General features: G+C 47.6%; 1 protein-coding gene across 1 annotated transcript in view; it reads left to right on the forward strand.

Moving 5' to 3' along the window:
* The window catches only part of LOC119970309 (A disintegrin and metalloproteinase with thrombospondin motifs 19-like), a 650,870-nt gene that overhangs the window by 22,018 nt on the left and 603,690 nt on the right, over nt 1-25,162 (forward strand). Inside the window, exon 3 of the mRNA XM_038804712.1 lies at nt 4,635-4,797. Coding sequence (XP_038660640.1) covers nt 4,635-4,797 — 163 coding nt within the window. The remainder of the gene's footprint in view (nt 1-4,634; nt 4,798-25,162) is intronic.

A 25,162-nucleotide genomic window follows, 5' to 3' on the forward strand; every position in this document is an offset into this window, starting at 1 on the left:
AGACACGAACCCCTTATATTCCCTCCATCATCTGTTCCATGATGCAATGGAAAATCTCTGATGCCGAGATGATGCCAAATGGCATTCGGTTGTAGCAGAATCTGCCAAAAAGTGTGTTGAATGTGCAGAGCCTTCTGCTGGATTCTTCCAAGTTGGATTTGCCAAAATCCTTGGGATGCGTCCAATTTTGTGAAGAAGCGCGCGTTTGCCATCTCACTGGTGATTTTGTCCCTCTTCAGAATGGGGTAATGTTCCCGCATAATGTTTTTGTTTAGATCCTTGGAGTCAATGCAGGCTTCTTTACGCACACCATCGAACTGACAGAGTCGGTTGGTTCAGTGACCTTGGAGATTATGCCTTTTTGTTGTAGACTCATGGGCTCTACTTTAAGACGCTCTCGCAGGGACAGGTTGTGGTCCGTGGACCACTGGCTTGGTATCAGGCTGCAGTAGAATCTTGTACTTGTATGGCAGCGTGCCCTTTCCGCTAAATACATCTGGGTACTGGGTTAGGATGTCATCGATGCTGGCTTGAAGATCTGAATGGGACAACGTTGTGGTGTCGACCCTTTGAATGAGGTTCAGTTGCTTGCAGGTGTGCGCACCTAGCAGGGACGCCCTGTCTGGTTTAATAATCTCAAAGCGTAAGCTTGCTTGTGTGTGTCGGCTGGACACCTGCAGATGGCAGGACCCCAGTGCCTTGATTGTGTTTCCATTGTAGTCCAGGAGTTTGCAGGCAGCTGGAAGGATTGTGGGGGGGGCTTCTTGATTCTCTTGAAGTCCACATGCAAAATCAGGTTGGCGGAGGCACCTGTGTCCAGTTTGAACTGGATGGGGCAATGGTTTACCTTCATCACTGCATGCCATTCATCCTCAGAACCCACGGCCAGGATTGATTGGACTCGCGATGTGTCCGGTGTGGCGTCTTCGCACTTCGTAATAATGCCCACTCGGTAAGTGTTGTCCAGGTATTCACCATCTGGATCCGTCGCACTGCCTGGATCAGAGTCATGCATTCGGTGTTGCACACTTTTGAAGCACCTCTGTCGGAATTGGGAGTGCTGGCTCCTGACTGTTGGTGCAGATCTGCACAGGGCTGCATAGTGGTTTGGTTTCCCACGGTTTAAACAGCGTTTGCCTCTTGCAGGGCAGTTTTTTCTAAAATGGGCGGTGCCGCAGTTCGCACACGTCATGACACTCAGTGTGTTGTTGCACATGTGCGGTGCGGTTCTCGGACGTCTACACCTGCGCAAGCGGTTTTCGGCCGCTTCGTGTTCCCGATCGCATTGCACGTGCATCGGGCCCTGGGAATAGCGTGCGAAATGGCCGCTTTCATCAATGTGGAGGCGGTGCATCCAGGAGATGGCCTGAACGCTCTCCACCTCTTGGGAGGCTTGTTTTTCACTTTATGCCGTTTTGTACTCTGAATAGTGATTTTTAGAGTGCTTCTGCACAGTACATTTTTCAATCGCGACTGGCAGGGTCATGTGCTTGATTTTCAACAATTGCTCTCGCAGAGGATCAGAGTGGACTCCAAAAACGATTTGGTCTCTGATCATGGAGTCAGTGATATCACTGAAGTTGCAGGATTGCGCGAGCAGTCTAAGGTTAGTTAGATAGGAGGTGAAGGATTCGTCTTTACCTTGCATCCTCTGCTTGAAGATGTAGCGCTCAAATATTTTGTTAGTGTCCACCTCACAGTGGCTGTCGAATTTGTCCAGGATGGTTTGGTACTTCGTTTTATCCTACCCTTCGGAAAAGTGAAAGAAGTTGAAGATCTCTATCGCATGGTCACCCACAGTGGTGAGTAGAAGAGCTATCTTCCGAGCATCGGTCGCGCCATTGAGGTTGGATGCTTCCACATATAGTTGAAATTTCTGCTTGAATGATCACCAGTTGGCACTAAGATTGCCGGTGGTTCTGAGCTGATGAGCCTGAATCTTGTCCATTGTGCCTGCATTCAGTAGCTGGTTGTCACGGATCTTGCTGAGTTGAACTAAATAGATTGAACAGTCACTCCTGGTATCATGTTGTGTTATGCTGCTTCGGATAACATAGGCTGCTACTTGATGCAGTCTTAACTAAAGGATGCTCCAGACTCTGAAATGCGTTCAACGTGTTTATTGAACTATTAACATGAGTTTGACTCTGCTAATCTAACTGTAGTAACTCAGTCTAACTGTACCAGTTTGCTCTAAGCCACGTGCTGGGGTGTGATGCTTCTGATCAACCCTGTCTAACTCTCTAGATGTCTGTCTGTGGAAAGAGACCGGGTGTGAGTGCCTCATCCCTTTTATAGTGTTTATGTCCTGCCCCCTTGTGGTGATGCCATCTCTGAGTGTCCTGACTGCCCATTGGTTGTGTCCTATTCTGAGTGTTCATTGGTTGCATGTTTGCATATCTTGGCATCCCCCTCTCCCCTGCCTCAAAATCCACTGAGAAGCAGCATAAAATTCTGGTCATGGTGTTGTGAATATCGCTATAAGTTGGAATGGTACAGCACAGATATTTGGTGTGGAGATCAGAACTGCTGAAAATTAATTGCAGTTGATTTGTTTAGTCTGATTAAACAGGCTACATTGGCTGATTTCCAACCCCCAGCGCCGGCCCTAGGGTTGCTGGCGCCCCGGGCAAGCTGAACTTCAGCGCCCTTCGGGGGGGGGGGGGGGGGGGGGGGGGGGGGCAAAGGGGGGCGGGGCCGAGGGGGGGCCGAAGCGGGGGGGGCGGGGCCCGAGGGGGGGGGCGGGGCCGAGGCCGGGGGGGGGGGGGGGTGAGGTGGGGGGGGCCAAAGTGGAGGGGCGGGGCCAAGGCGAGGGGGGGATGGAGGGGGCCACCCTGGGGGAGGGCGGCCACCGCGCATGCGCTGGTTGGCACCATCCCAACTGCGCATGCGCGGGACCCGAGTCTCTGGCGCCCCCTAGCACATGGCGCCCCGGGCGACTGCCCGAGTTGCCGGTACCTTGGGCCGGCCCTGCCAACCCCCTCCTCTCCCAATTCAATGCAGTTTTGGTAAGTCTTGGCTACAGATGACACCACCCAGTGGTTAACTTTGGTATATTTTTACAAGTCATGTTCCTCTGGTGACTGCAATGTCATATCCGTACCTTTCCCAAAATAATGCAATTTGATGCTTTCTATTAATACTGTATGTGCTGTGCAAGGTGCAAACTTATGTGCACAATACGTTGCCTTGGTGACCTTCACCCAAAATCAACATTGGTCTCACAAATTGAGTTAATTCTAGAATGGCCTTTTGACATTCAGATTAATTTCTTCTCTGTGGCGCTATAGATACAACAGTAGACCATCCAATCCATTGAGGGAAAGGGTGTTTAAAATGCCGCCAACTACCATTCATATGCAGCTATTTCTAAGATTTGAATTTCATCATTTGCTGAATGGACCAGTAGATGAAATGTTTGACAGTGGAAGACCAGAAAATGTAATGAGGGGGTATCAGTAGTAAAGTTCAAAACAGCATGCTTCCTGAGAGTTGATGAGGAACATAATGTTGATTGTTGTGGGAAGTCATGCGCTCATAACTGATGAAAGACAACAAGGTGCTGGGAAGGTAGAAGTGAGCATACTATAAAAATAGTGAAAAATAAATTGAAGAAACATCTTGATTTTTCCAATAAAACTATCTATTCTTCACGTTAGAAGACAGCATTTCTTTATTTTTGAACTGTTAAGCAAATGCCAGTTTATTTCTATGACAGTACAGAGCTTCACATATTAAATCCTTTAAATCTGTGTTAATTGTAGTAGCCAAAAATATTCACCTTCAAATTCTTTGAATTGATGGCCTTATCAGTGACTATTACAAATCATGTATATTTATATATGCTCTTTGTGTTTCATAGGTTATTATGTTGCCTTGTCATACTATTGACTGAAATAGCTTTGTGCCTTGGTTATTTAAATATATTTGGCTAAGGTTTATATAGTTGCTGCTGATAATGCCATATTGATCTTGCTGTACGTTCTGAGAATTGAAGGATCATTTTGAAAGATTGCTGTGTGGGCTACTTGATGTTTGTGATCAGCCTGGGAAATAAAGTGGAGAATACCAGTTTATCCATCAAAGTGAGGAATTAACAAGCTGGAGAATGCAACATTTTTCCGCTTGTCAATCTTTGACAAAATCAAGGCAATGCAGGTCAGGTATGACATGGGTCAATTGAAAGGGAGAATTCTCTTTCATTGTTCTGATCCATCTAAGCTGCAGCAGAACACCTCCTGCTGTTCCAGTGTGGCATTTCAATTTTGGGTCAATTTTATATCACAGACTCGTGTCCTTTGAGAAGCAAATTTAGACCGTACAAACTTATTTAACCTATGCTCCATAACAGCTGCCATAGAGAAGAAGGAGACTTTTATCCTGTTTGTCTGGATTAGCTTCAAACTTAAATCTTGACATTCAAATGACAGGAATTTGACACGCATTGCCACCCAATCATACATTGAAGTTTGTCTAAAATGTGCATTAATAATAATAATAATAATAATAATAATCGTAGTGTCACAAGAAGGCTTATAGTAACACTGTAATGAAGTTACTGTGAAAATCCAGCAGATTCACAGATACACAAAAGGTAGATTTTGAACTTTTTTTTTCTCTTTTATATTTTCCAGATGGGATTTATTCAGATTAATGAAGAATTTATATTTATTGAACCTCTGAATCACACCTTGGCTGTAACAGGATACGCTCACCGTGTATACAGGAGGAAACGGTCAATGGATGAAAAATCAGCAGAAAAACAGGCGTCACAACCGTTGTGTGGCGTTTATGCAGGTATACATGTTTTGAAATGATTCCCAAGGTTTGTGTCAATGAATTCACAATAGAAATGTATATTTGAGGGTCAGTACAGCTTGACTTTAGCACATATCACATTGTGCTTCGTGGCCCAGAAATTACACATCGCAATAGAACATAGAACATAGAACAGTACAGCACAGAACAGGCCCTTCGGCCCTCGATGTTGTGCCGAGCAATGATCACCCTACTTAAACCCACGTAACCCGTATACCCGTAACCCAACAATCCCCCCATTAACCTTACACTACGGGCAATTTAGCATGGCCAATCCACCTAACCCGCACATCTTTGGACTGTGGGAGGAAACCGGAGCACCCGGAGGAAACCCACGCACACACGGGGAGGACGTGCAGACTCCACACAGACAGTGACCCAGCCGGGAATCGAACCTGGGACCCTGGAGCTGTGAAGCATTGATGCTAACCACCATGCTACCGTGAGGCCCCTAGTTGGTGGATGACGACCAAGGAATGTCATTCAAACATAAAATGTCATTCAGACATGTTAAAGAGTTCATTTGCTAAGATTACCAATAGCAGTTTCCATTTACATCTGTTCATTTTGTTTTTGTTATGGCTCAGGGGTGATATTACTATTTTGGTTTCAGTATTTGCTTAGACTCCAAAACAGCAGTCGGAAAGGTATAAAGTGTCACGGATTTTGAGGATTAAATTTAATCAGTGCTACCAATAATTTTATAATGCCTGGTATAGTAAATATCGTTGGCTTATTTCCATCAGTACTTCTTTTGTGAAGGTACATATTGAAGTATAAGTGATATATCATGAAGAAACATTGATTTAAAAAAAAAATTATTTTTATTCACGGTGACAGTGGTTAGCACTGCTACCTCACAATTCAGTTCCGACCTTGGGTGTTTGCATGCTCCCCCTGTGTCTGCGTGGGTTTACTCAGGATGCTCCGGCTTCCTCCCACAGTCCAAAGATGTGTTGGTTAGGTAGATTGCCCATGCTGAATTGCCCACAGGTGTACAAAAGATTAGGTGAGGTTACTGGGATGGGGCCGGGGGGTAGGCCTAGGTGAAGAGAGGGTCAGTGCAGATTTGATGGGCCTAATGGCCTCCTTCTGCACTGTAGGGATTCTATGAATAAAAAAAACAGAATCCCCCCCATGTGACACGACCCCCAACCAAAACCCCCTTCTCCCTTAGTTCCTCCTCCCATCCCTCCCTTACCTAACAACTAACGGTGACCAGCTGTTTAAACTACTGAATAATCGGCTGCCATCTCCGGTAGAACCCCTCAATTGGCCTTCTCACCATGTACTTAACTCTCTTGAGATATAAGAACGCCATAAGGTCCCCCAGCCATGTTGAGGCACTGGATGGCGAAGCTGACCTCCACCCGAGCAGCTCCCGCCTTCGAGCCATCAGTGAGGTGAAGGCCATGACATCCACCCCCACCCCTGCCTGCAGCTCCGGCAGGTCCGACACCCCAAATATGGCCTCTAAGGGACAGAGCTTCAATTCAATTTGTAGAATCGCTGACATGGTGCTAAAGAAGGCGATCCAGAACTCCACAAGCTTAGGACATGACCAGAACATGTGCACATGATTAGCTGGGCCCCTCCCATGCCTCTCGCACTCATCCCCCACACCGAAAAATAAGCATCTTGGATTTGGTCAAGCTGTATGAACCCTAACCTCACACATGATGACGTTGCATTCACCCTACACAGAGCCTCATACTACACCTCATTCTCCATCTCCAACTCCTTCTCCGACTTAGCCTTCACCCCCTCCACAGACACTACCTCTTCCACCATAATCATACCATAAGTCCCCAACGTGCTCCCCTTCTCCATCCCTGCCAGCAACAAAACCCTCTCCCACACGAGGATAGAGGCACCACAGGGAATGTTGGGAAGATCCTTTTTGCAAAGTTGCGAACCTGTAGGTATCTGAAAACATCCACCTGTGAAAGCCCAAAAACAAGTCCTTCATCCCTTGCACCTCCTTTCCTCCCATCCCCTAAACCGAGCCTCACTGGCTCAAACAAATGGTTCTCACCAATCGGCGCCAACTTCGATACTATCCACAATTTAAAGTGTTGCCGAAACTGTCTCCATATCTTCAGTGTGGAGACTATCGCCGAGTTTACTGAATACATCCCCAGAGGAAACGGCAGCAAGGACATCACTAACGTGCTTCAGGGAAGGAAATCTGCTGTCTTTCACTGGTCTGGCCTATATGTGACTCCAGACCCACAGCAATGTGGTTCACTCTTAGCTGCCCCCTCAAGGGTAATTAGGGATTGGCAATAAATGCTCATCCTGCCATCAACGCCCATGTCGCAAGAACAAATTTTAAAAGTACCCTTAATCCCGACCCCCAACACGACTCGACTCCTTTTCCATACAGCCTCAGGATCCCCACATCACCCCAAGACCTTCTCCGCATTTGCTGCCCAATAATAATATATTGGGCTCGGCAACGCCAAGCCCCCAGAACTTCTAGTCCCTCTGGAGGACTGTCTTCTAAATCTTACCCTCTTTACCCGCCAAAATTAAAGACAAAATCGATTTCTCCGCCCCCCCCCCCCCACTCCCACCCCCAGAAAGGATTTTGGCAGAAAAACTGGCAAACACTGGAACAGAAAAAGGAACCATGGCAAAACATAAGAACATAAATAACATAAGAACTAGGAGCAGGAATAGGCCATCTGGCCCCTTGAGCCTGCTCCGCCATTCAATGAGATCATGGCTGATCTTTTGTGGACTCAGCTACACTTTCCGGCCCGATCACCATAACCCTTAATCCCTTTATTCTTCAAAAAACTATCTATCTTTATCTTGAAAACATTTAATGAAGGAGCCTCAGCTGCTTCACTGGGCAGGGAATTCCATAGATTCACAACCCTATGGGTGAAGAAGTTCTTCCTAAACTCAGTCCTAAATCTACTTCCCCTTATTTTGAGGCTATGCCCCCTAGTTCTGCTTTCACCCGCCAGTGGAAACAACCTGCCCGCATCTATCCTATCTATTCCCTTCATAATTTTATGTTTCTACAAGATCCCCCTTCATCCTTCTAAATTCTAATGAGTACAATCCCAGTCTACTCAACCTCTCCTCGTAATCCAACCTCTTCAACTCTGGGATTAACCTAGTGAATCTCCTCTGCACACCCTCCAGCGCCAGTACGTCTTTTCTCAGGTAAGAAGACCAAAACTGTAAACAATACTCCAGGTGTGGCCTCACTAACACCTTATACAATTGCAACATAACCTCCCTAGTCTTAAACTCCATCCCTCTAGCAATGGAGGACAAAATTCCATTTGCCTTCTTATTCAGCTTTGCACCTGTAAACCAACTTTTTGCGACTCATGCACTAGCACACCCAGGGTCTCTCTTTACAGCAGCATGTTTTAATATTTTATCATTTAAATAATAATCCCTTTTGCTGCTATTCCTACCAAATTGGATAACCTCACATTTGTCAACATTGTATTCCATCTGCCAGACCCTAACCCATTCACTTAACCTATCCAAATCCCTCTGCAGACTTCCAGTATCCTCTGCACTTTTTGCTTTACCACTCACCTTAGTGTCGTCTGCAAACTTGGACACATTGCCCTTGGTCCCCAACGCCAAAACATCTCTGTAAATTGTGAACAATTGTGAGCCCAACACTGACCCCTAATGTGTCTCATTACACAGGACCAGATCTAGGACCGCTTGTTCCCTCATAGGTTCCATTACATACTGTTCTAGGGAACTATCGCGGATACATTCTATAAACTCTTCCTCAAGGCTGCCTTGACCGACCTGGTTAAACCAATTGACATGTAGATTAAAATCCCCCATGATAACTGCTGTACCATTTCTGCATGCATCAGTTATTTCTTTGTTATTTGCCTGTCCATCCATAATGTTACTATTTGGTGGTCTATAGACTACTCCTATCAGTGACTTTTTTGCCTTACTAGTCCTGATTTCCACCCAAATGGATTCAACTTTATCCTCCATGGCACCAATAAGAAGTCTTACATGACCAGGTTAAAGTCCAACATGTTTGTTTCAAACACTAGCTTTCGGAGCACTGCTCCTTCCTCAAGTGAATTAAGAGGTATGTTCCAGAAACATATATATATAGACAAATTCAAAGATGCCAGACAATGCTTAGAATACCTCTTCTTTCACCTGAGGAAGGAGCAGTGCTCCGAAAGCTAGTGTTTGAAACAAACATGTTGGACTTTAACCTTACTGTGCTCACCCCAGTTCAACGCCGGCATCTCCACCTCATAACACCAATGTCAACCCTTACCATTGCCCGGATGTCATCCTTACATAACAAAGCTACCCTCATTCAATCATTTTCACCGACTGAATTCAGCTTGCCAAGGACAGAAGGGGCCTGTCCCACTACTGTAAGTCTGCCTTAATCCTGCTCATTAAACTTGCGCAGTTCAACTTCCGAAGCTGGGTCCAATCCCGAGCTTCCTGCATACCCAGATACTTGAAATGGGAACCCGTTAAGCGGAATGTTAACACCCCCAGATTGATTCTCTTCACCGGCTGGTACCGAAAAAAGTCCCAAAGCACCTCAGCAGCACCATGTTATCACCCAAACTTTAAGGCACTTGTTCCTGTCCTCCAACCTCCACAGCTCAGCATCCAGCGAGGCCAACTGATCGCTATGTTGCGATAGTGCCTCCTCCAGCCCCTTCAGTACCTCACCATGCTCCTGTGCCTTCTCCGAAGTCTTCCCCAAAACCACCTTTATCAGGACCAGTGAATCATCTACATTTTTTTTGAGGGTCTCCATCATTTCTTTCCTTCGCCTCTCAAAATGCTTGCCGAATTGTCTTTCCAATTCAACAGCCATTAGCTCCGTCAGCATGTCACTGTATTGGGGACGGGCCCACCCAACGAGTTTGCCTCCGCCATCTTCAGTCCAGCAGGACTCCGCACCTTGCTCAATTCCTCGGAAGGGCTACTGCCCACTCTTTTCTTTCCAATATTCTTTTTTGTGCCATACGCAAAAGGCTCTCAAATGGGACAAATTTGTCTTCAAGTTACCCCCAAGGACTGGGTGAAAAGAACCAAAAACCAAGGACACCAGCAGGAGTTACCTCACGTGTGACCTCCTTCTACATGTCATCACCGGAAGTCCTGAAAAAACATTGATGCATAACATTTCGGGGGCAGGGAATAAATAGATCATTAGAAGACTTTAAAAGTAAAAAGATTGGCAATAGTGGGAATTTTCAACAAATTGGATTGCTGCGCGTTGGTTCTACTGCTGGTTTAACCACCTTGGACGGGATTCTCCGCTATCTGGCGGGGCTGGCCATTCTGGCGCCGAGGAATGGCGTGAACCACTCCAGCATCGGGCCGCCCAGAAGGTGCGCAATCCTCCGCACCTTCAGGGGCGAAGCCGGCACCGGCGGGGTTGGCCCCGTGCCAACCAGCGCCGAAGGGCCTCCATCGGCCGGCGAGGGTTGGCGCATGCGCGGGAACGCCAGCGTGTATTGGTGTCATCCCAGCGCATGCGTAGGGGGGTTCTTCTCCGTGCCGGCCATGGCGGACTAGAACAGTGGCCGGCGCGGAGGGAAAGAGTGCCTCCACAGCACAGGCCCGCCCACGGATCAGTGGGCCCAGATTGCGGGCCAGGCCACCGTGGGGGCCCCCACCGGGGCCAGATTCCCCCCGTGCCCCCCACCAGGACTACGCAGGCCCCCCGCAGAGACACGTCACGCCGGTATGGACCTGGTGGAATCTAAGCCGGCGGGACTGGCAGAAACGGGCGGCCGCTTGACCCATCGCGGGGCGGAGAATCTCCGGGGGGCGGGGCGCTGCCAACGGCCCCTGATTGGCGTGACGCGATTGTCACCCCCGCCGAAAAAACAGCGTTGTGGCATCGGGGCGGTATTCACGCCGCCCCCTGGTGATTCTCTGGCCCGGAGTGGGGTCGGAGAATCCCGCCCAATATTTTTTGATATTTGGTCACAAAATACCTGGAGGCGGGACTCACAACTTTACGCTGGCGGGGCAAGCTTTGAATGAGCCTGCCTACCAGTAATAAGAGAGAGGCTCCCCCTCACAGACACAGACAAGGAACCCCCCCTACCCCCCATGCACTACAATACCCCCCTCCCCCCTCACTCCTTGTCAGGGAATCCCTCTCTCCCCCTGGCTGTGCTCCCTGACAGTGCCAGGGTACAGCCCCGGTATGAACGTCTTTCCCCCCACCACCCCGCCTTGGGGGTTGTATTTATGTACACCCTAGTGGGGTTCCATTCGCAAGGTTCCCATTAGACAAAAACTGTTGTGAACCATGCCAACGTGCTGTCACGTTGGACGGAAGAATCCAAAGTGGGGGGATAACACAGCGGGGAAGCCGTTAATTATATTAAAATGTGTATGGTAATGGGGTGCCTGATCTTTCATGGCGGGATTAGTGGTGTTATACCATCAATTCACTGCGTGACTGTGCGAACGAGTGAATATAAAGCTTTATTATCCAGGAACTTGCCTGCCAGTGTCTGCTGTACAAATGAGTGCCGCCCACAGATGGTTGGTCTATATATCGCCCCGGGGAGGGCGGAGCCAGAGGCAGAGCCCACCGGGGTTCCAGTACAGTACCTGGAAGTAGACAGTATTATCATTTCCAAGTCATAGGTCACAGCACTAGACGGACAGTTCATATTTGGGTGAATACATTCACCGCATTCATCCCTTGTTAAAAAAATCAAGTCCAGCGGGGGTGACGTGGAGTCATCAAATATTCAGTCTGTCTGGAGGCCAGATCGTTCTTTTGGACATCCTCAGCTCTGGCATTGTGGCGGGCATGGTTGTTCCAGGTGGTGACTCCGGGGGCATGGTGCCTGGAGCTTGAGCTTCAGTCTGGCGTGCCAGAGACGGTTGAGGGGTGGGGGTAGACAGGGGGTGGTGGGTGGCGGCAGTGCCGGCGCGGGACAATACAGGAGACCCGGGGGGCTTAAGGGGCGGTGGCGGTAGGCAGTGGGGAGGGGGCCACGTTGGCAGGGGAACTAGCTGGTTCAAGGTCCCGAAGGGAGACCGTATCTTGCCGTCCGTCCTGGTGCACAATGTAGGCATACTGGGGGTTGGCGTGCAGCAGCTGGACCCTCTCGATCAGGGGTCAGTCTTATGGCCCCTCGTATGCTTCCAGAGAAGGACAGGTCCCAGAGTTGTCAGCCAGGTTGGAAGCAAGACCCCGGAGATGGACTTCCCGGGGAAGACAAACAAACAAATGGTCGTGAGGGATCTTGTCGTGGTTGTGCAGAGGAGTGATCTAATGGAGTGGAGGGCATCTGGGAGGACCTCCTGCAGCGGGGGATCGGGAGACTTCCAGACCGGAGGGCCAGAAGGACAGCCTTCCATACCGTCGCGTTCTCCCTCTCCACCTGCCCGTTTCCCTGCAACGCGCGTAGTCCTGCTCGAGACGAGCCCTTTACTGGACAGGTGCTGACACAGCTCATCACCCATAAACGATGTGCCCCGGTCACTGTGGACGTGCGCAGGGAAACCGAACAGTGTGAAGATGCTGTGCAGGGCCTTTATCACAGTGGGCGAGGTCATGTCGGGGCAGGGGACAGCGAAGGGGAAGCGGGAGTACTCATCAACGACAGTCAGGAAGTATATATTACGGTTGGTGGAGGGGAGGGGCCCTTTGAACTGAATACTGAGGCGCTCAAAGGGCCGGGAGGTCTTTACCAGGTGGGCCTTGTCTGGCCGGTAGAAGTGCGGTTTGCACTCACGCAGACTTGGCAGTCCCTGGTTATGGCCTTGACCTCCTCGGTGGAGTAGGGCATATTGCAGGCCTTAATAAAGTCGGTACGCCGGGTGACCCCCGGGTGACAGAGATCATCGTGGATAGCCCGAAGTCGGTCATCTTGCGCGCTGGCGCATGTGCTGCGGGACAGGGCACCTGGGGGCTCGTTGAGCTTCCCAGGACGATACTTGATATTGTAATTGTAGGTGGAGAGTTCGATCCTCTGCTTCAAGGTTTTGTCATTTTTAATTTTGCCCCATTGTGCGTTGTCAAACATAAAGGCTACCGACCGCTGGTCGGTGATGAGGGTGAACCTCCTACCGGCTAGGTAGTGCCTCCAGTGCCTCATGGCTTCCACTATGGCTTGTGCTTCCTTCTCGACCGAGGAGTTTCGGATTTCGGAAGCCACCTGATTTCAACCACCTGGTTGAGTGTGGCGGCCAGTGCGATGTCTGGCGCATCGCTCTCTACCTGGAAGGGGACGGACCCATCCACCGCGTGCATTGCAGCCTTAGTGATGTCGGCCTTGATGCAGCTGAAGGCCGAGCGGGCCTCAGCCGTCAGGGGAAATATGGTGGTTTTAATAAGTGGGCGGGCTTCGTCTGCATAGTTGGGGATCCACTGGGCATAGTAGAGTAGCCCCAGGCATCGTTTGAGGGCCTTGAGGCTGTGGGGAGGGGGCGCATACGGCCGGGGTCGGGCCCTAGGACTCCATTCTCCGTTCTCCATGACGTAGCCGAAGATGGCTAGTCGGGTAGTGCGGAAAACGCACTTCTCTTTGTTATCTGTGAGGTTGAGGGAGTGGGCTGCCTGGAGGAACCTCTGAAGGTTGGTGTCATGGTCCTGCTGATCATGGGCACAGATGGTAACCATTGTCCAAGCACGGCTATGTAGCCTGTAACCCGATCTGGTCCACCATTCGGTCCATCGTTCTCTGAAAAACCGAGACCCCTTTAGTGACTCCGAAGGGGACCCCGAGGAAGCGGAAGAGTCGGCCAGCTGCTTCGAAGGCAGTGTAGTGGCGCTCTTCCGGGCGGATCAGGAGCTGGTGGTAGGCCGACTTCAGATCGACCGTTGAGAACACCCGGTATTGTGCGATCTGGTTGATCAACTCCGCTATGTGGGGGAGGGGGTACGCATCCAGTTGCGTGAACCGGTTAATGGTCTGGCTGTAGTCCACAATGATCCGATTCTTTTCCCAGGTCTGGACGACCAGCACTTACGCTCTGCAGGGGCTGTTGCTGGCCTTGATGATCCCTTCCCTCAACAGTCGCTGGACCTCCGACTTGATAAAAATCATGTCTTGGGAACAGTGCCGCCTGCTCCTGGTGGCGACAGGCTTACAGTCGGGAGTGAGGTTCGCAAAGAGCGAAGAGGGGGGATCTTGAGGGTCGCGAGGCTGCATACCATGAGGGGGGGTAAGGGTCCGCTGAACTGTAGGGTCAGGCTTCGGTGACTGCATTGGAAGTCTAATCCAAGCAGTAGGGGGCGCAGAGGTGGGGGAGGACGTACAGCTTAAAATGGGCATACTCGGCACCCTGCAGCGCGAGGTTAGCGATACAGTACCCCCAGATCTGAACCGTTTGGGACCCGGAGGCAAGGGAGATTATTTGGGATGTGCGGTAGATGTGAAGGGAGCAGCGCCTTACCGTGTCAGGGTGAACGAAGCTCTCTGTGCTCCTAAAGTCGAAAAGCCAGGGGATCTCGTGCCCATTACCCGGACGACCATCATAGAATTTTTCAGGTGCTTTGGCTGTGACTGGCCGAGGGTGACTGTGCCAAGCTGCGGGTAGCCTGGGTGGTCGGCGGTATCAAGGTCACAAAATGGCGGCCCCCATGAGTCGCACATCTTGGGCTGGGTCGAAGATGGCGACCAAGATGGCCGCCCCCATCGATCGCACATGTCGGCCGGTGCCGGAGCTGGCAGCCAAGATGGCCCCCACTAGTTGCACGTGTTGGTCGGTGTTGGAGCGGGTGGCCAAGGTGGCAACCCCCACAAGTCGCACGAGGCTGATGATGCGTCTGAAGAGGGCGTTCCCGGCAGGAACGTAGCCACATTGCGTGGTCTGCTGTTCTGCGGGCCTGCGAGTCCATGGGTCGGGCCTGGTGAGTTTTCGACTTCTGGGCTTTAGGTCGGCCAAACAGACTCTGGCGAAGTTTCCCTTTTTGCCACAGTTGCTGCAAGTCGCTGTGCGGGCTGGGAAACGCTGCCGGCGGTGTTGACCTTGACCGCACAAGTAGCACTGCGGTTCCCCGGTCTGGACGGACAGCTGCGTGGCACAGGCCTGTGACGTAGTCAGGTCTGATGGGGGCTGCGATGATGATGTCCACGAGGGGCTCGGCGGGTCCACGGGGAACGCACTGAGGCTCTGGTAGGCCACCTCATAATGAGGTGGCTAGTTGTACCGTGTCCTGCAGGTCCCATTTTCCAGCAGGCACTGCCTGATATAGTTAGATCGGACCCCAGCCATGTAGGTGTCCCGGATCTGTAGCTTCAAGTGCTCCCCTGCCATCACATCCCAATAGTTGCAGTTCCTTGCAAGCAGGTTTAGGTTCCCCAGGTACTCGTCCAGTGATTCCCCGGCACATTGACGGCAAGTAGTGAGAAGGTGTTACGCGATCACCTCATTTACGGGCTTCACGAAATGCGCCTTGAGGGTCGCAACCGCCGCCTCGTACGTGGCAGCTTCTCTATCATCACGGAGATTCGATGGCTCACCCAAGCGTGGAGGAGTCGCAGCTTGAGGGTTTCAGAGGGAGTCATTGCGGAGGAGTCGAGGTAAGCCTCAACAGCGAAGCCCGTGTGAGAAGATCTCCTTGGCCTCTGTCGCTCGCGCGTTGATTTCGAGTTTATCTGGCTTTAGAGCGGCTTCCATGGTGCTGTTGCTGGATAATAATTGTTATACCTTCAATTCACTGCGAGACTGTGAGAATGAGTGAATATAAGGCGTTATTATCCAGGAACTAGCCTGCCAGTGTCTGCTGTACAAATGAGTGGCAACCACAGGTGGCCGGTCTATATATCGCCCCGGGGAGGGCGGAGCCAGAGGCAGAGCCCACCGAGTTTCCAGTACAGTACCTGGAAGTAGACCGTATTATAATTTCCAGGTCATAGGTCACAACACTATACAGACAGTTCATACTTGGGTGAATACATTGACCACAAGTGGGAATGTTCTCAATGGGAAATCCCGGCATTTAAAGGTCATTTGGAGACTCCCGTTTGATTCTCCATCCTCACCTCCATTTTCACCTGCCGAAACTGGGGCACAAAATCCCAGCCTCTATCTCTCTATCTGCCGACAAATGTCTCTATTTGTTATTTTCATCTTTTCTGTCATGAAGAATTTTGACTCTCTCCTGATACATTTCTACTGACCTGTATAAACCTGTCTAACGACCTGCTCAAAACCGGAATCTCGCTAAACCTTATAACAAGTCCAATCTCTTCATTAACCAAAGACGTCTTGATCAGTCACCCATAACCCTTGATTCACTCGTCGACCAAAAGTCTGCCTAACTCAGCCGTGAATATATTCAATGATCACCCACGCCCACCCCTGCACCCTGAGGTGTGAATTCCAAAGATTAAGTGAGAGGAAATTTCCCCGAATTTGTGTGTTAAATGAGAAATCCCTGATTTTGAAAATGCTAAGTAAATGTTGACTAAAATGCCACTTTAATGTGAGTGAAATAGCACAAATGCTTCACAGCTCCAGGGTCCCAGGTTCGATTCCGGCTTGGGTCACTGTCTGTGCGGAGTCTGCACATCCTCCCCGTGTGTGCGTGGGTTTCCTCCGGGTGCTCCGGTTTCCTCCCACAGTCACAAAGATGTGCAGGTTAGGTGGATTGGCCATGATAAATTGCCCTGAGTGTCCAAAATTGCCCTTAGTGTTGGGTGGGGTTACTGGGTTATGGGGATAGGGTGGAGGTGTTGATCTTGGGTAGGGTGCTCTTTCCAAGAGCTGGTGCAGACTCGATGGGCCGAATGGCCTCCTTCTGCACTGTAAATTCTATGAAACCCTTCCTGAATGGGTGGGATTGTTAAAGGGAAACACGATCAGATCTTTAAGCTATGGTGAAGCTGTTGTTGTCAGCATGGTATTTAATCTGACCATGGGCATAGGACAGATACATTATACATTTTTCATTATCCATATACATTAGTGAACCACAACCAAGACTAGGGGAAGAATCCCCCCCCCCCCCCCCCCCCACCACCCACCCACTGCGGATGGCAACAGAATCTTCCGCCAATGTATACGGCATTTTGAGTGGCCTTGGGCGAGACGGGAAGCTTCTGCCAGCAGGATGGGCCGTAAAATCCCACCCAAGGTATTTCGCAGAATAAATAGAACAATGACAGGTAATGGCCTCAAAATATTATGAGTGGCCCAACTGCCCCATTAACCCACAGCAATGCAGCCAATTATATTTTGAAGGACAACTGCTGAGCACACAGGGAATCCAATTTGTATTTTAGATTGGAACTAATGGGAGCAAAGGCTGTTTGCACTTCGTTCAGTCCCATAAGTGACTGTGGTAAAGACGCTCAGACCAGGTACACTTGAAATTAACATACTTGAAATGATGTTTGGCCTGATCTAAATTAAGCTAGGATCTCAAAATATCAGTTGCATTTTTGTAGCATCATCCATACTTCAGAATGTGATTTTATCAAAAGTAATTAGATGTAGTAGGATAGGAGGAGGCTTGTCAGACACACAAACACTAACATAGACCAGTTGGGCTGAGTAACTAGATTCACTGCTGTAACTCCTATGTAATTCTACGTAATTAATACTGGGCAGGATTTTCATGAGCCGTGAGTCATTGTCATGATTCTCATTGAATCGGGTGTGGGGCTCAAAATCGGAATCTCGCCCAAACTCTATAGTGAGTCTCCCGGCCTGCTCCCCGTGGAGAGATAACATTTCCTCCCAGAAACGGCTGGAACCTGATCAGACCTCATTGGCATCCATTTCAATCAGGTTAGCGAGATTGAAGTGCAATTCTGTGCCCTCCTGGGATATTCCTGCCCGCCCACCCCCCTCGTGCTGGAGGTCCCACAGATGTGATTCAGTACTGGTCCCTAAAAGTGGAGACCAGATGCCAGGGACACAGAGGGGTAGCCAAGGAATGAGCACCCTCTCTACCCCTACCTCACGGGTGCTGAGGTGGGTCCTTCAGGGGAAGTGGGGATCAGGAGGGCTTGGGCTAGGTTGGAGAGGCTCAGATTGACTATCCTGTCTGTGATGGGGGCCATGTGCAATGTCTTTCTTTCTTTAGCCTTGAATACCTTTGAAATTGACATGCTGAGGGTGAGTTTAATGATCTGTCAGATGAAGATAAACGTCTTCCCTCTGTAGCCCTCAAACCTCACATGTTTCTCCCAGAATGTTATGTTCAAGGACCTGTCCAATGAAGGTTGAAGTCTTCCCTTTGATGTGTTGGAAACCTTTGAAGTGCTTTTCTTCGCTTTCAATTTCATTCCCCTTTCATTTTTTAAAGCTGCGGGTTTGCTGAGAAGACCAAAAGGTATAAACTGAATTCTTCACATTCAATTTTACAGTCCATCATCTTTAACAAGCCTTTTGATTGACAGGTCCAGGCTATATCAAAGGAAGGCTTGGCGTTCTTTGTTTTTATAGCTCTTCATGGTCCATCAACTCCGAAGTGCTTCCACTTTTGAGCAGGTGTTGTTTCTAACTTCAGTTTTTAAATGAAGAGGCTGCTAATTTGTTCTGAAATCCTTCCTAGAAAGGCTAGGTGACCTGTCTGAGTGCTGTCCCCTGGCACCCTGGCAGTGCCAACCTTGCCTTGATTTGGGGATGGACTGTAGGGCTATTCTGAAATCGGAGAATCCTTTAAATATGGTATCCTGATTTCCAAGGATCTGGCCATGCCAGGTTCTGTGCGTCCCACAGCACGAGTCTCCCCAGCTCCAAAAACATTTCCAAGTGTGGGTGAATTCTACTCTGGATCGCGTTGATCCACCTGGCAGGAATTGCGCCTTATTTCCCGCTGGAGAACACACGTGGAAATGTTTTGAGAGAATCGCACCCACTGTTTCAATTAGCTACCTGGTAAATGTCTAAAGAAATGGGATTGAAATTTGTACATATAACTGTAGACAGAAAAATGAAATGAAAATTTCTTATTGTCACAAGTAGGCTTCAAATGAAGTTACTGTGAAAAGCCCCTAGTCACCACATTCCGCCGCCTGTTCGGGAGGCTGGTACGGGAATTGAACCGTGCTGCTGGCCTGCCTTGGTCTGCTTTCAAAGCCAGCGATTTAGCCGTGTGCTAAACCAGACCCTCAAGGAGTCCTTAGAACTAGATATTTCTGAGTTGGTTAGACCAAGGAAACATCATCAATTAAAATGACCAAGGTTGAATAGTGGGGATTGAAAGCTAAATGCACAAGAGAAGCTGTTGATCAGATTTCGAGGAATGCATGTGAAGTGATTTTGGATGGATGTTTTAGAGAATTGCTAAGAATAAATGAAGATCAGCCTATAATAAGAAACTTGAGGGCTACAATGCAACTTCAATAGGATGTAGAAGTACGATTGCAGATATATCTTGCCTGAGTTTTTTTCCCATTGGTTTTCATGGAGTAAAAAATAGGGCTGAGTGTAGCTAGCCACCACTTTATTATTATCTGTTCTGTACCTCTGCCAAAGTTGAATTTCATCCATAAAATTCTCAGAGGAAGCTTTATTGATGAAGATCATGGGCGAGTTTCATTTATGGTCATTGGGAACAGTGAGGCCAAAAAACATTAATAAGGGAAGAGGCAGTCAGGGTGGAACCATTAAAGGAAAAACTGGCAATTGTTGGCTAGATTTACAAGAAAAATGCTGAAGCCTTTGAGAACTGAAAGAAAGAAGGAGGTCAATTTAACCTGACCTGACCAGTGAGAAACAGGATTGCTTTGCTGCCTGTTTTACACATTGTTTGGTTTTATTTGCTAATAAATTCAATGGGAAGTTAAACTGGGCCGGGTTGGGAGGGGGGGAGGGGTTGGGGGGTGGGGGGGGGGGTGGGGGGGGGGGGGTTGGAGGGAGGGGGGGTTTACTGGGAGACTGCTCTGAGCCTGGTAGTTTCCCACTAGGCGGGTTAGTTTAAAATTATCCACAAAATCTTTGCTCATTGATAGACATAGAAGAGATCATGATGTAGCAAATATTTTCATGTAGTTCACAATTTTCTATCCAACCATAGACCAATGAGGGATATTTAAAAGAATGCAAGTTAACCAAATGTGGGGCTGTGACTTTTGGAAAATCACCTGTGATTGCTCTATTCTCTTATTTTATATACACTTCAGCATATTTAGATTGTGGTCTGATGAAGCAGACATGAAAGATCAAATGCTCTTCGAGTGCTTCATGTTTTCTGATGACCTTGCGCGTTTATTTGTTGTAAGTTTATATATGAATAAGTAATCTATCCAACTGTCTTTGGACCACATGGATTTATGTAATTTACTCTTCACTGCTGCCTGTTTCAGGAATACCAACTTCTTTTTAAAGAATCTCTCAGAGAGAGTGTAGAAGGAAGTCAGCCAGAGTTCACATGTGTCATATCTGTTAGTAAGTTCACTAAATTCAGCACATTACTCAGATTGATAATGAACAAGGGATAATTTTTAGTCTTTACCATATAATAGAGATTTTCCTGTTTATTTCCTCAGTTCCCATTTTCTTTTATTATTTTTGGTCTGTGGACCCATGTTCGGAATGCACCTTTGAGCAGAGGACTCAAGCTGAAACAACCTGCCTGTCAGAACTATTTTAAGGGACACAGGTGCTACGTAAACGTACTGGAAAGGGATTTGGTTTTACCTCTGGAAAGTTTAATGAAAGCTAAGGTGCTAGTGAATGGGATAAGTGGAGATTATATCCCAGTTCCATTGTATAAAGTTAAATTGTAGTGTGATTTATTGTCAGGTCCAGTAGCTGTTGGTGTGATTAAGAAGCAACCAGTAGGCTGGCAGGGGCAGTATTCTGCCTGACAACAGTCACTGATTGGTTCCTGCATGATGCTTTCTGAGACAGATTGGTACAGTTCCTTCAACCTTAGAAGTGAAAGGACAGTCTCTATTTCTTTCACTCTTGCTGCTGAAGTAAATAACTACTTTATTATTCTAAAACCAGTGAATGCCTGGCACATTTTTGCTGTAAATTTGAAATAACCCTTAATCTATCGAGAAAGTAGACAACCTTGCCAGAGAAAACCATCGCAAACGTAGAAAGATGAAGTAGCAAAATGAAAGCTTGAACTCCAGAAACTAGAAGCTACCCTCGTACATGAAAGATCCTGTATCCTTTTACTTTTACTAATATTTTCTTTACCTCTCAATCACCCTTTTCCCCTCTGTGGTGTTTGTCTGTGTGTGTGTGTGTGTGTAGACAGTGGGGGTAGTTAAAAATTAGTGGGGAGGTTGGAAAAGGGTTATTAGATAGTTACATTTTTTTTGCCAGTTTAATTATGATACTGCACATAATAAAAAATTACATGTATTAAAATTACAAGCCTGGCAACTGAAATGTATTGGGCTCAGCAATGGACCTCGGGTATATTAAAATAACACCAAATTTTACTTGTGTTGCGACTGCGGGAATTGGCCTCACGCTATCCCAGGGTGTTGTAACAACAACTGTGCAGAATCTTCTACAAGCATATAAAAAGTCAAAAGGTAGAAAGAGGAGGAAGTGGACCTGATTAGGGACCAGGAAAATGAACATGGAGGCCGAGGGCATGGCTGAGGTATTAAATGATACTTTGTATCTGTCTTTACCAAGGAAGTAGATGTTGCCAAATTTAGTATTAAGGGAAATAATTTTAGAGGAAGCAGTTGAGACACTGGATGGGCTAAAAATTGATTAAGTGGACGTACTTAATGGTGATAAATCACCATGACCAATGGCATGTGTCCAAGGATGCTGAGGGAAGTAAGGGTGGAAATTGAAGAACTTTTGATCATAATCTTCCAATTTCTCAATAAATATGGGAATAGTGCCAGAAGTGCAAATTATTACATCATTGTTCAGAAAAGGGTGCCAGGATAAACCCAGCAATTGATGACCAGTGAGTTTAAGCTTGGTGGTGAGAAAACTTACAGAGATGATGAGCCTGATAGTTAAGCCCTGCTAAGGTTGGGAACAGAGGCAAGTGACTGCTGAAAATGGCACCAAGAGCCTGTCTGCAGGTTCTCTGCTTCCATCCTGTCCTCTGAGCACTTTTCCGCTTGCAGGGTTATGTGCCTGCATGCTGCAGGTAGCCAGGTTTATTAAGGGTACATGTGGACAAATGGTTGAAGGTGCCTGGGCAGGTCAGGTTGATAAAGTGGTTTAAAAAGCAGATGCATGTATCCTGGGCTTTCTAAGTAGTGGCCTCAACTACAAAGAAACGGATGTTGGGATGAACCTTTACAAAACATGAGTTCGGCCTCAAGTGAAGCAATTTTGGATACTGGATTTAAGGACGGATATGAAGACTTTCAAGACGACACAGAAAAGATGACAAAAGTGATTCCAGAGATGAGTAACTTCAGTTCTGTAGATAGCTTCGAGAACTGGGCTTGTTTTCCTTTGAGAAGAAAAGTTTGAGAGAAAATTTTATACTGGTCGAGTATCCTTTATCCATAAATTTGAAAACCGAGCGCAACCAAAAATCACACTCGTTTTGAACCTTTAGCATGGGAAGTCTCTGTTTCAAGCTGACATGACCCGAGCCAACGCTAATCCCACCGATCGTAACCAACCATTAGCGCAGGAAGTCTATTCCTCGAGCTGACATGAATTTCACCGACCGCACATGACTTTTAGTGAGGGAAGTCTAGTTGTTTGAGTGCAGTTATTTATCTTGCAAACCCTCTTCTATAAGCAGAATTGCAGATGGCGCCACTGACTGGAATTTATTCTGGACACCCTGGGCTAGATTCTCCGTTTTGGAGACTAAGTCACCACGCCGTCGGGAATACTGTGGTCTTTTACACCAGGAAAACTGGCGTAAAGAGGCCACTGATTCCCCATTTTGCTGGGGCCAGCAGGGAGCCGGTGTAGAGCTCGCAGCTCCAGCTGCCGATAAGGCCCCCAGCACCTCTGGTTCAGAGGCCGCGCATGCTCACGGCGGCGACCTGCAGGGGCCCCGCCGGGCTCCATGGCGGAATCAGCCCGTGGACCTGGACTGCCAAAATTGTGGCCCGCATCGGCCACTTTCACGCCCCAGACTGCCCGCACACATTGGCCCTAGCCCCGAATTAAGCCCCCCCTGCCCACTGATCGGCCCTCCCCCGACTGTGGCAGACCCGGACTGAGTCCGCAGCTGCCACGCGAGGATCCCGGACGGTGTGAGCAGACGTAAGCCATGCCGTCGGGAATTCGGCCGCTCGGCAACGGAGCATTGTGGGGCAGGCCTCCAGGCAATGGCCTGAGGCTATGGATGCTCAGCGGTACGTACTCCTTGAGTACGCTGATTTTTTTCAGTGGGCGGAGAATTGAAAAACCGGCACCGCTCCCGATTTCGACACCAAAAAGGATTCTCCTCCCCGTCGCCGAACGCAATTTCGGCGTCGGGGAGCAGAGAATCCAGCCCCGTATATTTATTCTTCATTGGTACATCTTACTTTTCTAGCCACTTTATTTATTTTATACTATAGGTGGCTTTGGCTTTGACCATTGTTATGTAAGTAAGCCTAATCTTATATGCAGTTTCTGAAAACCAAAATTGTCTGATCTTTGCAAAGCAATCCGCGCTGAAGGTTTTGGATGAAGGACACTGGACCTGCAGAGGTGGTCAACATCATGCAGGGTCTAGACTGGATAGGTAGAAAGAAATGGTTCACTTTGGCGGAAGAATCGATAGACAGAGGACATTGATTTAAGGTGATTGGCAAAAAAATAACGGTAATATCAGGTCAAAGTTTTTTTTATGCAACAAGTAATTGGGCCTGGAATGTGTTGGAGGCAGACACAATTGGTGTCTGGAATTGGATAAGCATTATTAAGAAAGAATTGTGGGGTTATGGGGAAAGGGCAGGATAGTGGGACTTGCTGAATTGCACCTGCAGAGGGCCGACATGGATACAACTGGCCAAATGGCTTTGTTCAGTGCTGTAACCATTCAATGATTCTGTGTGTGGAAGTTGCTAAAGACAAAACTCCGGACCCAATTCAATTCCTAATGCTTCCTCGCATTTGAAGCCATGTAAAGCAAGTGGAATGTGCAAGTAATTTATTAACCATACCAAATACGTTAGTGTATCAAAGGTTATTGAAACATTTGTGATGGGAGGTGTGAAGTGATGGAAATCTGAATTGGGAGATAGGCCTGCCATTTTCTAACCTCTGCATTGCTTTATATTAATAACCTTTCACCAGCACAATAGATATTAGTTTCAGCATAATTTTATTTGCATTTGTGTCTTTGGTTTACGTATACACATAATGACTCATTTTGATATGGTGCCTTAAACAGCACTGGCCAAGAAAATGAACTTTGATTTAGTTATTTTTATCTTGTTTTGAAATGCTGTGCCATTATTGTGCAAATTCACAATTATATGACAACCAGAACTAACTGCTTCAATGTGAAGATTAATTATAAGTAAAATGACTGTGAATTTATTTACAGTGGATTATGTTCTGTTTACCAGTTCTTGCCAACAGAGAAACCAGCAAACAATGGTAGAAGATCTGAACTGGGAACCTTTGTCATGAACCCAAATCATGAGATTAATCTACGTCTGAGTGGTTATTTGAAAGACATTTATCAGTGCATAATAATATAATTTTGGAGTGATTATAGCAATTATTACCATATTAATGTCTATTATCAACCTAAATTAGATAATGACCTCCGACATTCAAAAATTGCTTTACCATATGAAAGGAAGTATTTTAAGTAAAGACATAATATCCTTTTGCTTAAAAGATATTCAGTGCAATTCCAAACCATCCCCGTTCTGCATAATAATCTCTTTGTAGGTCCTTCAGACATTTTTCAAACTTGTTTTTCGGAAATGGCAATTTGTTTGGCTCACATAAAAGTGGAGAGGTTGGAAAAGACAAAAGGTGTAGGGTTTACCTCAGAGGATCTATGAATTTTAACAGCATTAATTTAAAAAAAAGTAGAACCCAGAAAGAGAACTCAATAAACTGGGAAAAAAGTACATCCTCCTCCTCCTCCTCCTCCTCCTCAGAACCCTGGCCCCAACAAACACTGATTTCCAGCTTTCATAATTATAGTGCTAAGTTTGAGAAAGTGAAGGTGATCAAAGACCCTTTTCTCTGGATTTTAATTATTCTGTGGTAAAGCCAAGCCCATAAACATCAAAAGCTCCATCGGCTAGAGTACTTGGAGACCTGTATGCTTTATAATGACACTGTACACAGTTTGAACTTCTTTAACTTTTCCCTGAGAAATTTGACTGCAGAAATTAATTACTTTGTGCCTACAGGTGAGCTAGTTGCATTCTGATTACCTGGAACAGAGAGGCTTGATGGTTAGGCTATGGTTTCCTTTGAAATAAAATTTGATTTAGGGAATGCTTGCTGATGTGTGAAAGTGCACTTT

This window comes from Scyliorhinus canicula, chromosome 8 (genome assembly GCF_902713615.1).
Source record: "Scyliorhinus canicula chromosome 8, sScyCan1.1, whole genome shotgun sequence".
NCBI lineage: Eukaryota > Metazoa > Chordata > Chondrichthyes > Carcharhiniformes > Scyliorhinidae > Scyliorhinus > Scyliorhinus canicula.